The following is an 18,218-nucleotide window of genomic DNA, read 5'->3' on the forward strand; positions in this document are numbered from 1 at the left end:
TCGCTTGGCTTTCTGCAATTGGCGTTTGTCTTTGGTTATGCAACGAGGTCAAAGTCAGGGCGCTCTGCCAGCTGGCAGGCAGGCAGGTAGGCGAGGAGGTGAGGGGGCATTCGGGCCGGCAAACAGTTTCAGCTCCTGCAGGCCGCCGCTGACGCAATAAACCATAATAAAAGACCGCATTGTGCACAGGGCTCAAGGACAATGCCGGGTCAGAGCCCAAAAGCTGTAAGACAACAACAAGAGGAGGTTGAAGATGAAGAAGAAGAAGACGATGAACAAAGGTTGCGCCCAATTTGGCGACGCTTTGCACAGGGGGCGTTACTCTAGTGCTCTCAGCTAAACTGATGCATTAAGAGAGCAGAGGGAGAGCGGAGGGAGAGCAGAGGGGCAGCCGAGGGGCAGTTATGGGGGGGCATCTCATATAACCGCCCATTGAATGCAGTTAAGTAATCACAGCTGCAGCATCCACTCAAGCCTCCAGGCAATTGAAATTTTGCAGTTTATTAATTATTTTCAGCGTACATCGTCCAAAAATGTTTTTGATGGAATTTTTCGTTGTTGTTATTGTTTTTGTTTTTATTACACAGCTCATTAGAACTAATGATGCTTGTTCAGGCTGTCGGGGCTCACACAACCTGTCAGACCAGCGGCAGAGTGAAAGCCAAAGCCTAGCAACAAACGCCAGCAGACAAATTAAAAGCGCAAAGCAGGTGACGACTGAAAGAGTTTTGGACAAGTAGATAGTCTGTAAAAAGGCGAATGGAGTGATAGATAAGTCTTAAAGGTACAGAGAAAGAGAAATATACGGCGAAGGAAAGAAGGAGAGCGAGCAGGAGAGAAGGAAAGAGGTAACGAAATATAGAATGAGAAATAAACAGAGAGAGAGAGGGAAAGAGAAAGAGGGAGAGAGCAGAAACAGAAGGACTAGAGAGAGAGAGAGAGAGAGAGAGAGAGAGAGACAGAGTAGAGAATAACATATGACAGAGCAAGCAGGAGACTGATACAGATAGAGGAGGAAAGAGTTAGAGAAATATATAATGATAAATAAAGAGAGAGAAGGAAAAAGAAAGAGAGAGCAGAGGAAGAAAGAAAGAGTAGAGAGAGAGAGAGCAGAGAAACACGTATAACACAGAGAAAGAAAGGGGGGAAATATTGTAGAACATGGAGAAGAGCGAAAGATACAGAGAGGGAGATAGAGAAAGAGAGAGATGGAAATGGACAGAGAGAGCGAGAGAGAGAGACAGAGAGATAGAGGGAGATGGAAATGGAGAGACATAGAGGGAGATGGAGATCGACCGACAGAGAGAGAAGGAGATAGAAATGGTCAACGAGAGATATTTTTCTAAGCCCACTATAGAAGAACAATATTTATTACTAATTACTATTTAAATTAGTTTTACCTCTTAATTGTCTTCAGGGTTCGACGATACACTTTAACGAACAAAATATTCTATAGGGATTATTTGTTACACACACTTCTACTCAAACTGAATCTACCCCTATAGCACAGATCCCTAATGGGTGTTTTGGTATAAAAAAGTCAAGCGCTGCGCAAACTTGAGACTTGGACTGACGACGAGGCGGCCAGAGAGGTAAACGAGGCGTTAATGAAGCAACTGCCAGGACCAGCATCTGGCTCAGTTACTCATATATGTGCATGTATGTGTGTATATGTATATGTGTGGCTATGTATCTATGTGTGCCTGAGCATGAGCTAGCGTGTTATCCTGGCACTTAATTATATTTGTACTCGCATGGCCCAGACAACGACGCCTGATGAGTCCAACAAGCAAATTGAACGTGAAATCCACTGATTGACTACAAGCCGACTAAGAGACAGGCATACAAGTAGTTCGAGTGTGCGTGAGGGAGAGAGAGCGAGAGCGAGAGAGAGAGAGAGAGAGAGAGAGAGAGAGAGACAGAGAGAAAGAGAGAGAGAGAGAGAGCGAGAGAGTGAAGGAAAGTTAAAGTGTGAACTAAGTGCGCTGAGCTGTTCAAGTTCTAAGCACTTGAAAATTCGCATTTCATAGCTGCATTCCTTGAGGTGAAAAGCAAAAAAACTGAAAAAACTAGAGAAAAAATCTAACATCGAGCATTAAATGCGCTGCCAGCCGATTAGGCTAATATATATAAATAAATATAAGAGAAATTTTAAATTTCCACACGAGTTACTAAGAATTTGATAAATAATTTAAACTAACAAATATTTAAAACTTAATGAGGTGACTAGCTAGCTGCTTAACTAACCCCATTCACTAGCCAATATGCCTGAGGATGTTAGCGCATTTATCTATGAACAGAAATCGCTTTGGCTGCCACGAAAAGGCGATTCACAGTTGAAGTGAGCGTTAAATGAATGCGAGAAGTTTGCTTGTTAAATTTTGTTTATTTGTTATATGCCTGCCAGCTGCCTAAGTGTGTGCGTGTGTGTGTGTGCGTGTATATGCTTATGTGTGTGCATGCGTCGCACAGGGGACAAACGGCCCAAATGACACGTTCCCATAAATCCTCGACGTTTTATTGCCGAGTACGCGGCTTAAGTTGAAGCAAATGTGAAAATGTGTGGAATATGAAGAATATATACACATACATATACATATACATAGGCATATATGCTGTATATACAGACATGTATGTATATACGTATGTGCCCTGTCACATTTGTGTGATTTGTTTGGCCGGCACAAACATATGACGTCTCCAAGCCCAAAATGCCAAACGGCTAAAGGCAAACGGCAAATCATGCACACACACACACACACACACACACACATTGTTGCAAAGCAAAAACAATTTACTTTCTTAATTTACGCAAGTATTTGCATAAATAATGCATCAAGCTGAAGCCCCCCTCGGGCGGCCAATAGCAAACCATCAACACTGCGCCATGCGGCGTATACGCAATATTTATTTATTGCATATTTCAAACAAAAACTGCAGAGCCAATTAATGTGAGAATTTATCATATCAATAATCTATACCATATATGTGAATATATGCAGAGCTGTATATATACATATATTCATTCCACTTGATTGCCCACTTGGAATATAATTGCTAGTTATTAGAGAAATTGGCTGAAACAAACGCGCCGCCATGACTCTTGCTGTCTCTGTCTTTCTATTTGTATACATGTCGTCTCCGACATTACTCTATGGGTCCGGTCGCCTCTTTCTCTTCTCTCGCGCTCCTATCTCTATCTCTATCTCTGTTTCTTTCTCTCTCTATATCTGGCTCTATCTATAGCTGTCCTCGGTCTCGAGCTCTATCGCTATCTCTACATCTAGCTCTATCTCGATCGCATCGCTATCTCTAGCTCTAGCGCTACTCTATCTCTAGATCTATCTCTAGCCTATATCGCTATCGCTAGGCTCTATCTCTATCATCTATCTCTATCTCTATCTCTATCTCTATCTCTATCTCTATCTCTATCTCTATCTCTATCTCTATCTCTATCTCTATCTCTATCTCTATCTCTATCTCTATCTCTATCTCTATCTCTATCTCTATCTCTATCTCTATCTTTATCTCTGTCTCTCTCTATCTCTGTCTCTCTCTATATCTGTCAACGGACAACTGAAAAGGCTTGAGATTTTAAACACACTACGACTGCTATCAATGAATACCAATGAATATATAATTGTGAATATATCGGATTTTGAATACATCCACCCATTCGACTTAAAATTTACTATGACTACTCTTAATATATAGATGAATATATGAGTGTGAATATCTTTCACTTTGTATACCTCGACTCGCTCGCCACAATATTGAAAGTAAACTAAACCCCATTCAACTAAAAGTTGGTGCTTACTAGCATTAGGAAGCATTAAAAATTGCATCAAAAATGTATAGCTAAAGCGGAAGTTATTCAATAATTAATTTCCCATAGTGTGTTGGGCTCTTCAAAGTAAAACTGTGGGTGTAAGCATGTGGATATGTGCGTATATGTGTGTGTGTATGTATGAGTACATGTGGGTAGATGTATACTGGATATAGAGGTAAATAAGGTATGTAGGTATGCTGGTTATAGAGATAAATCAGTTAGAGAGAATTTCTGGTAAGGATATCTCTCAGTCAGATATAAATCAGTTAGAGAGAATTTCTGGTAAGGATATCTCTTAGTTAGGCATTACTTAAATTTTCTTTAGATTTTATCATTCCCTAAAAAAATCTAAAAATGAATAACAGCTATTATTTATCACAATATATGAGCCCACAATTTAGACAAAGTTGAACTGAAATTAAATCCAATTTACAACTTTTTTTATTACCTCAAATCCTGGCTCATAATTTCATGCAAGCAATTAAAATATTCTTTCCATACGCCAAGCCCAAAAACCAGAGTCAAAATGTAAAAGCTAAATGTGATACGTTTGCAAATATGTGGCTAACTAGCCACGCCTGCTGCTGGCCAAAGGACCGAAAGACAAACTTTTATGGCCAACTCTGATGGCTATAAAGTGTAGATACTGGAGCAGAGACAGTGCGCCTCATCCAACAGCTCAAGTCAAATGTTTGAGTTTAGCAGTTAATCGAGGCCACAATCCTTTTGGCAAACACCAGGAGGCGCTGGCCCTGCTCCTGCTCCTGCTCCATGGCACCGTTGTGCCATAGTGCCATAATGTTGGCCATGATGACCACAGAGTCGCCTCGTACCCGGCTGTTGACCACATCAATGGAATTGTCAACAATTGTGCGCCAACTGGGCTGGTAAATATTTAAAATGCCATCAAGGCTGAAGCTGGCAGCGCCATCTAGCGGGCAATCGATGTGCTCAAGTGTTGAAATTGGATTTGTTTGGGCAGTTCCATACTTTCTTATATTGTACATAAATCAACTAATTTTGTTTACATTATTTTAGTATTTTATTACATTTCAAATATCAGCAAATATACAAAATTAAATGAAAATTTATTAGCACATTGATAAAGCGTAAAAAATATATATATTTAAATTATGCAAATTGCTTAAAAAGCTCCATAATAAATATGTATTTTTCATTTTTTATTCAGATTTATGGTTATTGAATTAATCTATTTTGTTTTCGGTATATTTATTTATTTTTAAATTTGTTTTATATTTATTAATTTTATTTTCGCTTGCCTAGTTTCAACTTTTATTTTATTTTATTTTTTTTTTTTTTTAATTTAAACATTGTTTTATGCATATTTATATCAAAATATAATTTATTATAATTTTCTTTGTTTATTTATTTTACTTCATTTTTTTTTTTTGCATGCCCAATTAAGTTTTATATAAATTATGCTGCATTTATTTTGCTTTTAATTAATGTAAATATTTGTTTCTCTCTCTCTCTCTTCTCTCTACTTTTCCCTTTCGCTTTTTTAAACGCTTTTCCGCTGCAATTTTCCAGTCTCATACACTTGGTGTTTGTTTTTACTTTTTTTTTTCCAATAGCTTATTATAGACAACAACAAGAAAAACTCTTTTATAAGCACGTAAAGCCCATCTCTAGTTACATTGTTTTGAATGGAGCCTAAACTGAAAAGTCATTAACTTAATTGAAAACCATATTAAAAGTTGTTAAATATGCTCAGAGAGTGAGGGACGGTGGGGGGCAACGTATGTATGTATGTGTCAGCTAGCTACCTATGCACTGCTTAGAAACAAAACCCCAAAAGGTTCATTGAACCAACCAAAAAAAAATAAATAAAAAGCCAGAGTAAAGGAGCCAAGGGAGAAGCTGAAATTGTCGTGGCACGCTTCCGGGCCATGCAGACAGGTGAGTGCCTACCAGGCAGGTGGGTTAAATAGTAGAAAAAAAAAAATCAACAATGAAAAAGAGCGTCAAACAATGGCACTGGGCAACCAAATTGGGGAGCAGCAGGAGGAGGCATCATGAAGAGCGACAGCAGAGGGAGTAGAACGATAAACTGTCAGTGCAGCAAGTAGAAGAAGCAGCAGTAATAGAAGTAGGAGAGGAGTTGCAGAAGGGGCAGGGGAAGGAGTAGAGGCAGGAGGAAGCTAAAGGTGAAGCAGGAGAAACTGCAGCCAAAGCAGCAGCAGCAGCAGGTGTAGTAGGAGAACCAGTAAAAAGGAGACGCAGCAGAAGGAAGTCGAGGCGGAGCACCAGCAGCCGACAGTTCCAGGACGAGTTCAAGCTCTGGGCTAAAAACCTTCGTATCCCGTTACCATTTGGATAGGCAAGCCCAATGACAGAAGCAGCAGAAAGCGAAGGAGCACTCGCAAAGGATCCAACTCCAAGTCGAGTTCACGCTCTTGGTTACCGAACCTCGTATACCCCATATCCCGCTGCAGTGGAGACAGCCAAGCCTAATAGTAACGCCCCCAACGGCTATTGCTAATGACAACCAGTTATTTGAAGTGGGCGTACTAGCTGTTGTGGGCGTGTCACCTATAGGCAGCAGTTCTCTGACTGCGACTGTTGACTGCCAACAGCGGCACCCATTTCCCAGTGAATCAATCATAACCCGAGCACAAACAGCTTGTATCCTCTATATATCAGGTGAGGGGAAATTGTGTAGACGGACGCTCCTTGAAATGTTGTCTGCATAGGTACGGTGAAGGCTCTGCTAAGGGCAGCAAGGAGTGATTAGGCTCAGATATATTATTCGATTCTACGTAGTCTTATGGAATTAACGAGCAAATCAGCGAATTAGGATTTCAGATAAACTAAGATCATTTGTCATACATATGATCATCATGTACATACATATGTTTATGATATATCAAATTATATTAATCATATATCTGGATATCATTTGTCCATATATGTTGGCAAAATCAAAGGAATTTTTAAGAAAACTTAACACAAATTTTGTAAAATATAATTAACGAACCTATAATTACAATTGTAATCCGCAATATATATTGGGTACAATGAGAGAATGAGATCTAAACATTGTCTTTAACTTCTTTTTATATAAATAATCCAGAATTAATTAATTTCGTAATATTTCCAGAGCACTCGTCTTATGCAAAAGAAAGATCCATTGCTATCATCCCTCTCTCTTTCTTTCTCTTTCTCTATCTCTCTCTCTTTCCCTATGTCTCACTCTCTTTCTCTATCGATCTCTCTCTGTTTCTCAAACTCTCACTCTCACTCTCTTTCTCTAACGATCTCTCTATGTTTCTCTCTCTCTCTCTCTCTCTCTCACTCTCTCTCTCTGTATTCCTTTGCTCTCACTCTCTCTCTCTCTCTGTATTCCTTTGCTCTCTCACTTCACAATTGAGCCAAGAATAGGTTAGCTTTAATTGCTCTCTCTTTTCCAAAGGCTTTAAGCATGAAATTCTCAAATGCAAGAGAGTAGCAAAGCTAAGGCGAGGGAAATCCTCGGAGCGGAGTTGATCCATGGAGAGAGTAAGTTCTTGATGGAGCTGCCTGTAATAATCCTAAAACAAATGCCTACTGAATGAATTTATGCAATAAATATCTATAACATTTTTTTTTTAATTTTTATTTTTAAATTTCATTGCAGCTTTTGTCTGAAACTCTATAGCGCATTTATAATTATATCTATAAAATGTATTTAAATATTTTCATTTGTTTATTGTATCCTTGAAGAAGCTGCAACTGCAATTGATATTCAATTTTCGCTCTAGGCGGCTTTCACTGTGGACAAGAAACACTCAAGCTGATGGCCATGCATCATAAATATATACGTAAGACATACATCATAAGCATATATACAAATATATGCATATATGTATATATTTTTGGGGCTAGTTCATTCAATTGTTTGCACTGACACGCCCACAACAGCTCCGCCCCGTGCCGCTCCACACGTCGGCGAGCGATTTATGCAAATTGTGTCTGCGCTTCTTGCGTGTCCGTGGCAAATGAAGGCGCAACGTTGAGTTTATAATTGATGCGGCTGCAACAACAACTGGAACATCAAGTGGTCATGACAATAACAACAATGACTAGAAGTTACTATGGAGTCAGGCTATGATGCGTGGGTGTCCATTGAGCACTCTACCAACAACATAAACAAACTTTAACGAGAAGGCAGAGGCAGAGGCAGGGGCAGGGGGCGGGACAGAGGCAAACGAGGGCGTTGCCAGGCAAAGACTCCAAAAGTCATGCACACGGCCTGAGCATTGCATTCAACTACCAAATGTTTATCAAAATAATAAAAAATATATAAAAACTGAAATTATATTTTTGCTGCCTGTCAACTGGCGCAGGCTCGAAACCAGAAAAGGAAAATCCTTGGCATTTCACAATGTATTTTTTCTCTCTGGACAGAATGAAATGCAGGGCGCAAATGGTCAGAGCATTGCTATTTTTTATACGTGTGACCAGTCAGGTGAACAGAGGAAGAGCGGGGAGGGCGGGCGGGCGGTAGAAGTAACCGCGATGGCAATCGTATATTGCATTGCAAATGCCGACAGCTGAAAAATGTTGGCGACAAATATGCAACAAGGCTTGAATATTACGCGAATTTCATGACATTTAAAGAGATGCAAAATTTATACCTATTTAGAGTTACTACACAGAAGCTTGAACTAAATAAATATGCTTTTTCTGTGCAAAAAAAAAAAAAACATACACACTTTTTTGGAGTAGAAAATAAAGCAGAAAATTGCGAGAAAATTTGATATTTTCAATCAAAATTAAATTAATTTTGAGAATTTGAAGATATTTCATATTTTATTTGGGATCAACCATAGAGAAAGGATCATAGAACAAGTGGAACTAGCTTTATAGTTTAACTAAGTATATATTTTTTAGCCAATATCTGTAAATATTTCCCATATTTTCTACATTTTTTTTTTTTTTTTAATTTGCATATATAATTTATGTAAAGCTTTTTCATATCATGCATATATTTTTTGTATATTCGAAAATTCAATGCTCTCTCCTTTTATAAAGGTGTTTACGTGGCAAGCCATGAAAGTAATGCCCGATAAAATGAGCTTTTCATGAAACTCTCATAACTTTTTGGCAAAATATGAATTCATGTATTTCGCTTCAAGCTCGAAAAAATAGCAAAAAAGCTGTCGGAGATAAGCTGCATAACAAATTAGCCTTAAAAAAGCTATAAAAACCGCTAAAATAAACAATAAGAAACGCTCGCTCATACGAAAACTAAAATATTTAACACCTCAGGCCAGCAGCACGAATGTGGGTGTGTGTGTGTGTATGTGTGAGTGTGAATGCAGGTGTGAGTGTGAGTGTGAGTGTGAGTATGAGTGTGACTGGCAGCCAGCACAGGTGCAGTGGTAAATTGTTAATGTCAAGTGTCATCAAATTAAACATTTTACAACGTAAATAAACACACACAAGCACACACACACACACACACACACACACATCACTGTATTTGTAAGGGCATACTACACCCACAGAGAGCCGCAGTTGATTGCGCCTCGAAGTGTGCAGCAATTTCTTTCCATTTGCTTCGGCTTAATCGAACGGAAATGCTTTTGACTTTAGCCCGGTGGAAAACGCAAGCTAATTCAGCTAAGAATAAGAATATTTGTTATTTGATTTTATTTTTGTACACAATTTTCACACGAAATGCTCAATTCATGGAATTCATGTCTGAGCGAAGAGCGAAGGCGCATTGATGGGTGAAGGAGCACAGGGCAAGTTACCTCAATAGCCACAACAGCAATACAAGCGGCCATATAGTCACCTCTGTGTGTGTGTGTGTGTGTGTGTGTGTGTGTAGGTGCAAGCTAGAAACTTTAATTAACTTGCCAGCACTGTGGCACAATTGTCAATTGTTAGCGCAATCAGACATTTTGAGAGCATAAATACAGAACTAAGTGGAGGTACAGTAAACAAGCGCTATAAAGACTGAATGTAGATATGTACCTAGACAGGAAATTAGAGTAGATTAAAGTTGGCGAAATTGTAGTTTTAATATGTGATATGATATGATATATTAAAGAGAAGATAGTCATATCTTGGGGGAACTGTGCTTAATCTGAATTTAGCTTGAGACTCTCTTTCAACTTGCTTTAAAATCTAAATTATTATTGAAAATACAAAAAAATCTCTATGTTTGTCAATATAGAATTATATATAAGAACATGTACAATATACTGAAATTGGCATTTGAAAATTCCAAAACTTGATTACTAGAAACAGTCGCCTTGCCGGGAGTTCACTGTATACTCGTCAAAGCAAACTTCTTCAATCAATGTTCAGCTTGGCGAGTGCTCACTGTAGCACATTGAGTGCATTCAACTATGGCAAATAATCTGCTATCAAATGTACTTCGCTTTTTCTCTTCCTCACTCTCTACCTATCTGGATCTCCTCTCTCTCTGCCTCTCTCACTCTCCCTTCTCTGTTCTGTCGAACTTTTGCCATTGCCTTTTTGCCCAACTGTCTGTCAGACTCAATAACACGAACTGCAGTTTCTCTCTTTCCCTTATTCAAGTGAAATCTGTCTGTCTCTCTGTCGCTTCTATATATCTAGCTATCCATTTGGTCGCAGTCAGGTTGTTCCTCTGTTCCTCTGCTCGCCCTGTCAGGCCCGGCTCAATCACACAGTTTTTTGACGCGTTTCCATTTGTAGCTGTCGCATTAGTAAACACACACACACACACACACATAGACCCATACACACTTGGCACTGTATTAATTATTCAGTTTTTAATATTTAATGGGAATTTTAGGGCTATATTGCTGCATTTTTTTCTTTCCAATTTCCATTTGCCTTTTGACAATGACAGTGCGAAATGAGTTCAGGTCAAGCGGGCATATTGGCTTGGCTTAAAGTTTGAACCATTTCAGCTCTAGATTTTTAGGAGCGTCATATTCGGAAATATTCAATTTTGAATAAACATAACTGTAAGCGTGAGCGTGTATTATATAGTCAGTCAGGCCCGCCTGCAATGCTCTTAGTTCTACCCATTAACTTTATCAAGTGACAAAATTTGGTCTGCCTAACTTTCCGTCTCTTTTGCACTACATTTTTCTCTATCTTTCTCGCTCTTTCTATGTTTTATTTAACTACACTCAGAGAATAAACTTTCTAAGTTTTATTCGTTTTTGATCAAATTTAAAGCGAATGAAACACCTTAAAGAACACGTACAGAACTCCAACTGACTTAAGAAATATGTGATGTTAAATTATAAGAATAAATAACAAATAATTGTAAAATAGAGAGCTCTACCTAGTAATCTTAAAGCAAACTCGTTTTAATAACAACTTTAAATAATTATATAATTAATTAATTAATTAATAATTATATAATAAAATGAATAGATATACTTTACTTTCTCTAAAACCATAATGAGAAAAGTAAACTAAAAATAAATAAGATGTACATTGTACACACTACAGTTTTTCTCTCAGTGTATGACGTGCGTATTACGCAATTTTCTTTACACTCAAACCGACTGCAAATGTGGTTCGAGTTGGCAAAGCTTTGTCAGTGCCAATTGAATTGAGTTGGAATCAAAACATTTGCGTAACGATTTTTGGCAGCTGCAGCATGGACCGGCCCAGCCTTAGCCATTAGCCAGCTTCCTCTGCGCCTTCCTCTAGCCCTTCGCCCGCCGGCTTGCACATGTGTGCGGCTTTTGTTGTTAACGCAAATGTTGCAAAAGTCAGAACAAGCTGCAAGCTCAACTGCAGATACGCAGCTACAGAGACAGAGACAGAGATAGATATGTATATACATATAGTAGATACAGATACATTTGCAGATACGGTAAGCACCTCCTTCCTACGAAAGTTTTCAAAACGAAAATCAATATCGAAAAGGGGCTAAGCGCCAGAGCCTCCAGACATACATACATACATACACACATATAAATAAGTAAATATATATACATACATATATACACTTGTAACTGCAGCAGTTAGTACTATACCGTCACCCACCGCCCGCCCCCTCCCTTCACCATTGTAAATGTCATGCTGTTGCATATTTAACGCGTTTACGAAGCCATCCAACAACAAGATACAACTACAATCCGTTAGCGGGCGATGGGGGGAGGGGGGCGTGTCAATGTGTTTAATGTGCAAATCACGCTTTGAATGGCAATACCTGAACAAGCGAAAGACATGCGAAATTCTATGAAACCGAATTGAAAGGATATGCAACAAGCATTCGCAAGGATCATTGGAGGAAACAAAAAAACGTTGCAACACTTAACGTGGCCTGAACAAAGGCATAAACCAGGGGGCCTTGAGGGAGGGGAGGCGCAAGCTTTAGTAGAGAAATAACAGTATATGACACTAAATAAATGGGATTTGAACCAACAATTCTACAGCAATAGACATTGGAGCATCTAGAATTCGATTTTGTTGTATAACCTGAAGCAATTGATAGAGGAATCTAAGGGTTAGGCAGATAGGGGCGTGGTTAATCTCATTTATATCTCTAGTGGAGTCGATCTGGCCCTAGTTAAACTGAGCTGAATTCAAATAAGGAAAATTAAATTAAATGTTTTATATTTGCATTAATTATCGAACTATGGAGCCCTTGTATCTCTCAAATGACCCAAGCAAATAACAAACTTTGAAGTAACTTAATAGCAAACTCTTTAACCGAATAAAGATATTCCATTAGGTCTTCAGATATATATAAGAAATTTAAGATCTGTATTTAGGATCTATAATTATAGATTATAAAAGATCTTGAATAATTATAGAATCAGCAATTAGATAATATGGAAAATGTAATATTCTATGAGATCTAACAATACTGAAGTTCTTATTAAATATATGCAAATTAAAGATCTCCGAATACCACATAGCCCCATTATAACTCCAATAAAAATAATTCTAATGTTAAAAAATGTACTCAGATAATATAGAAAATAAATTATTATTAAATATCTCTTATTGGCTCTTCAATTGCCGAATATCCCATGAGATCTGCATAGAAAACAAACAAATTCGAGTATTATCATTTCTTCAGCATATTTAATTTCTCATCAAGCGCATCCATTTCAATGGGGTTTACAAGTTACATGTGGTAATATTCGTATAAAGCCTCCATTCGAAACATGATCCTAAAACAAGTTTAACTAAATTCAAACTAAAATTGGGCTTTAACTTTATCTCTTGGAATTGGATGGATAACGGCGTCTATGACTAACCTATGGACTAGGCAGAAACCAATGCAAGGAACTCTTCCACAAACTCCTGCTCACTCTCACTCTCTCTCTCTCTCTCCCTTTCCCTCTCTCTATTGACTGCCCCACTCTGTCTTCCTTTTGTATTAGGTGCTGCTTGAGTTGGAGCTGATGCTCTGCAAGGAGCTATTGGATGCAGATTTCCTCAGAGCCTCGCCGGCTAGACCACACAGATTCTGGACGAGCGTCGCTGAGGAGCGTGTCACATCGGGCGAGCACTTGGCATTGGCATTGGAGCTGGAGTTCGAGTTGGAGTTGGCCAAGCTATGGCGCAGCGGTTGCGGCGACGTTGGATTGGACAGCCCGGACTCGTGTATGGGCGACAAAGTGGGCGATCGAGTGCGCAGGAAGTGTTTTCTGCGCTGTCGCCTATACACATTGCCCAGACTCGGCAGCTGGCGACTGTTGGAGCCGGCAGCTCCATGAGTTCCGCTCGAGACGAAGCCCAGCGTCTCGGCCAGCTCGGCCAACTCGCTGGGATTGGGCATCTTGCGACGCGTGGGCGGCGGCAAGGCAGGCGGCAGGGTCAGTGTATAGCTGGTGGTGACACTATCGTCCCGGATGACGCTGGTGGGCAGCAGCATCACCTCCTTGTTGCCGGTGCTGTTGCTGATGCTGCTCAGATCGCTGCTGCTGCTGGCGCTGTGGCTGGGCGAGCTCATCGGCGGCGGCGGCGTCGCTTGGGTCATGCTCGTGCCACTGTCATAGCCACGATCCGGCTGCAGTTGCAGTGGACGTATTTGATTCTGCTTAATGGTGGCCACCTGCGGCTCGGCCACGCCCACACCGTGGCCATGGCCACGCTGGCAGCGGGCGCGTCGATAGCGTCCGAGCAGACGCAGCATGTGGCGCAGCCGGGAGCTGCGCGTCGTCTTCAAAGTGGGCAACTCAGTAGGCGTGGCAGTTGGCAGCATTCCCCCGCCTGGGCCCGGTGGCATCTCCAGGCCACCATTCAGACTTCTGATGAACTGCACCGGCAGCTCGCTGGCATTCATTTTGCTGGCCGAGAGTGCGGCCAGCAGATCATTGGGCACATCCGGACTGTCTGGCACGCTGGCGCAGCAGTTCCATTTTCGCCGCCAGCGCTGATGCTTCGATATATTCCCTGCTGCCGACGCCGTCGATGTGGGCGTGGCCGTTTGGCTCGCCAAGGTCCGAGTGCTGCTGCTGCTGCGCCCGGCGCTGTTGCTGTTGCTGTTGCTCTGGCTGCCGCGCAGCGGACTGCGCAGCTGAAAGGTGCAGAGGGTGCACTGCTCCGTGTATTGGAGATACGATGCAGCTGCTCCTGCACTCGATCTCAGTGGACGCTGGCGTGGCTCCAGCGCCGCCTTGGCACTCGCTGCGGCGCTCACCCTGCGCTGCATCGAGGCAGCCGCATAGCTCGAACAGCAGTGAAAGGAACGCAGCGGAGCTGCCTCGGTGTCCAGATCCAATTGCAGTCGATCGCTGCGACGCTCCTGCAGCAAGGAGCACAAATAGATGGATTGGCTGGCCTGATGGAACTCCCGCGAGCTGGCACAGCAATGCAACGCAGCGCCAGGAGTAATCTGCTCGTGCTGCTGATTCGGATGCGGCACACTGGAGCAGCAGTAAAGCTTGGACGGATGCTGGTGTTGCTGCTGCTGATGATGGTGCAGTGTTGGTAGATTGGGATTGAAGTGGACACCGTTCTTGCCCTGCTCGAGCAGCTGCTTAGCCTTTGCCTCCTGCGCCTGCCGATGATTCCGGATGTACTCGTACGTCGTCAGGCCCAGAAACGAGATGTAAATGTGAAAGAAGCAGAGATGCAGGAGAAGACCAGCACTGATTGCTGCCAGCAGGCCGAGCACGCCCAGCAGCAGCAAGTAGATCGTCTCATGGACACCGATGCCGGCGACCAGAGGCGTCACTGTATGATTCAGAAGCTGTGGCTTCTGCTCCGGCTGCAACGTGCTCTGCTCCAGCAGAGCCGTAAAGTTTTGCAGCAGCGTGGGCATAGTGGAGACTGTGAGATTAGTGTGATCCTGCTCCTGCGACTGATCCATCTGTTGATCCTGTTCCATCAGCATCATGGTGCCGTTGCTCAAGCTCAGCGTTAAATTGATATAATCAGTTGACTCCAGGGGCAATTCCATTTGATTGCTGCACCAATAGAAGCTCAGCCAATCCGGCTGCACGTAGTAGAGCACGATCTGACCCACAACGGCAGCCACAATGACCAGCGTGGCCACCACAGCACTGACGACGCACATTAGAAAGGCGACATAGTTACGGGAGCCGATGCAATGATTCAGCCACTTGCAGTGATGATCGAATTTACCCACGCACTTGTTACACACCGAACAGTGTTTGGTTCTGGGCGACGATGTCTTTATGTTGCACAGATGACAGCGTCCGTTCTCGATGACATGGCCGTGTTTACTGCGATCAAACTCGGGCACAATGCGATCGTTGCGATGCACGCGTCGCAGCTCCTTGTCAGCGGGATCGGTCAGCAATGCAGTCAAATGGGCCACAATATGCACCACATACAGGCCGGAGATCAGGCCATAGAGTGGCCCTTGAATGGGCGCATGAAAGGCGGGTATCAGTATCCAATAGCTGGCCAAGCCGAACAGGAGTAACACGAGCCAACCGAATAGCTGCAGTGGATGCAATGGCAGCTGGAGTCCATGTAAGCGTCGGCCACGTCTATGCTGGACATCAGCTATGTTATTCTGATAGCTAATCAGTTGACAGAGGACGGAGTTGGTAGTTGGTGCAGGATTCGCAGCAACTCCTGATGCTGGTGCTGCTCCAGCGGCTGCACTTGCTCCACTTGCAGTTGTTGCGGTTGCTGCTGCTGGTGTTGCAGCTGGTGTTGCTGACGTTGCTGTTGCTTGTTGTGCGTAGTGCTTGATGGGCGGCTCCTGTTGTTCTGTCAGGCTGGCAGTGCTGATGGTTATTATGTGATCCTGTTGCTGCTCCTGCCGCTCCTTCTGCTGCTGCTGCTTTGCTAATGGCGTCGCTTTGGCAGCGTTTCGCATGTTGTTGTAGATGATGAAAATGTGTTGGATGATTGAATGATGTGAAATGCTAACAACAACTGGCACATTACAAATGTTGTTGTTGTTATTATTGCTGTTGTTGCTGCTGCTGCCACGCCCACACTGGCGCCTATTTATATAAGCCACATGCAATTATCCTGCGCGTTGTGCACTTCGTTCAATGTTTTCAATTTTTGGTTATGTTTACTATTATTTACCGTTGACTTTTTTGTTCAATGTCTGTGTGCTTGTATGTGTGTGTGAAGCAATGGCGCAGTTAATAATCACGCATTAAAACACGTTTACAAGGGGGTGGTGCGTCTAAGGTTGTCTGTTGTCAGGCTGCCACCCCCATACACCAAGGACTCTTGCTGAATGATTTTCCTTTTGTTGTTTATTTTATTTTTACTTTTTATTGTACTACTACAACTTTTTAACGTATTTGTTTTGGGCTAGCCACACAACACACAAACACAACCACAAACACAGACACACTAGCAATATGGGCGCACACACGCTCTCACGCACACGCACGCAGAGCAATCAGAACGAAGAGAGCGGAGTGAAAGATAGAGTGAGAGCTGTAAAGTAGCTGGTAGTAAAACCGAAAACGCAACGCAACGCAACGTAACGCAACGCAACGATTAAGACGTACCAACTCGCTAGACGGACGCGAAGCAACTGAGCTGTGTTATGTGCGCAAAGCTTTGCCAAAGGCTGCAATTGAAAGCACACGATGCGGCGAGGCGAAACCGAAGCCGAAAAACAGTTTGAAGTTGAAAGCGAATTGAAAGTGTGCGCTCCAAGCTTTGAGCAATTGAAAGCAGCCAACGTATGTATGTATGTTTGGGTTGGTTTGGGTGGTTGGGAGATGTCAACGGTAATAGAGTCAGAGAGCGAGAGAAAAAGAGAGCGACATGTCACAGCTGTCTGGTTGCCGGCAAAGCGTTTTTCGACTTAAAGACAGGCCAGGGACGTCTGCACACACACACACACATAAACGAACTATCTCGATATTTTTGTGTAGGTGTGGGTGTGTGTGTATGTGTTTATGATTGTGTTGGGTATTGCTTTGAGGGTAGATTTTACAGTGTGTGTGTGTGAAAGTTAGTATGGGTGGCTGCTCATATTTTGGAGATGACCGCGTGAGTGTGAAGCAATGTGGAGTAAGTGTGAGTAAGATGGTGAGTCTTTTGGTTAAACTAAAATACAATGATTGTAAATAAGACATAGCTTTTGAATAAATTGTGTTCTGCTAAGCTCAGCTTTGGCTAATTTTTTATGTTTCATTTATAAGCTATTATTCTCTATTAGCATAAGCTTACATCTTTTAGAATGAATATAAATATACCTTTTTCGTTTACTTTTGGCCCATATAAAAAAATGTACGAACAAATGACCACAAAAATTACATACGATATATTTTGAAAATCACTCACGACTCACGTGCACAGTTCTGATTCACCTGGCAAACAGGAAGTAACTATTATATAACGGTAAATGGGTCAGGCTAGGCAAGAACTTATCACCACAGATTGGCACGCACCTATGTTATTTTACTTTTTTATATTTTCTCTTTTTTTAGGATGCTAGGCATCATTTTTTATTTATATCAACGGCCATCCAGGTGTTGTGTGGAAGGAGGCGACGCCGTTTTCGACTGCTTGTTGAAATGGAAAGGCACAGACGAGAGCGTATTTGGAGCACGTACACTTAGTACTTGATGTGATTTTATTTTCCATGACAGCCGTGAGTAGAATTTCTCACACACACACACACATAGAGATAAACTTATCGACGACCCACTCACTGAAAGACTGTCAGACAGTCGAAGCTATACGGCAAATATTTATGCTGATGCTGAAACTCTCTGTAACACAGGCACTTATATAAGACATACATAGATATACATACATATAAATACATATATTTGTCTGTATGTATTAAAAAAATGCCCATTGTTGGGCATCTTAGAACAATTCCAAATCAAGCGAAACTAATGGCTGGCAGGACCAAATCGTAAAATTCGAATGCAAATTACCAATACAAGCGTACATACTGACACACACATACTCAAGCACAACATGACGTATCAATGAAATAAAGGAAAAATAAACAACT

The 18,218-nt window shown here is 41.7% G+C and overlaps 2 protein-coding genes across 2 annotated transcripts in view; both read right to left on the bottom strand.

Annotated features, from left to right (window-relative positions):
• The window catches only part of Dus1 (Dihydrouridine synthase 1), a 31,397-nt gene that overhangs the window by 9,697 nt on the left and 3,482 nt on the right, over nt 1-18,218 (bottom strand). The window lies entirely within an intron of this gene.
• On the bottom strand, nt 12,853-17,353 carry LOC115563416 (uncharacterized). Its single transcript, XM_030386347.2, has one exon. The coding sequence runs from the start codon at nt 16,095-16,097 to the stop codon at nt 13,179-13,181; it is 2,919 nt and encodes a 972-aa protein (XP_030242207.1). The 5' UTR covers nt 16,098-17,353; the 3' UTR covers nt 12,853-13,178.

This window comes from Drosophila navojoa, chromosome 3, assembly GCF_054131105.1.
Source record: "Drosophila navojoa isolate 15081-1374.11 chromosome 3, UAZ_NAV_1.0, whole genome shotgun sequence".
NCBI lineage: Eukaryota > Metazoa > Arthropoda > Insecta > Diptera > Drosophilidae > Drosophila > Drosophila navojoa.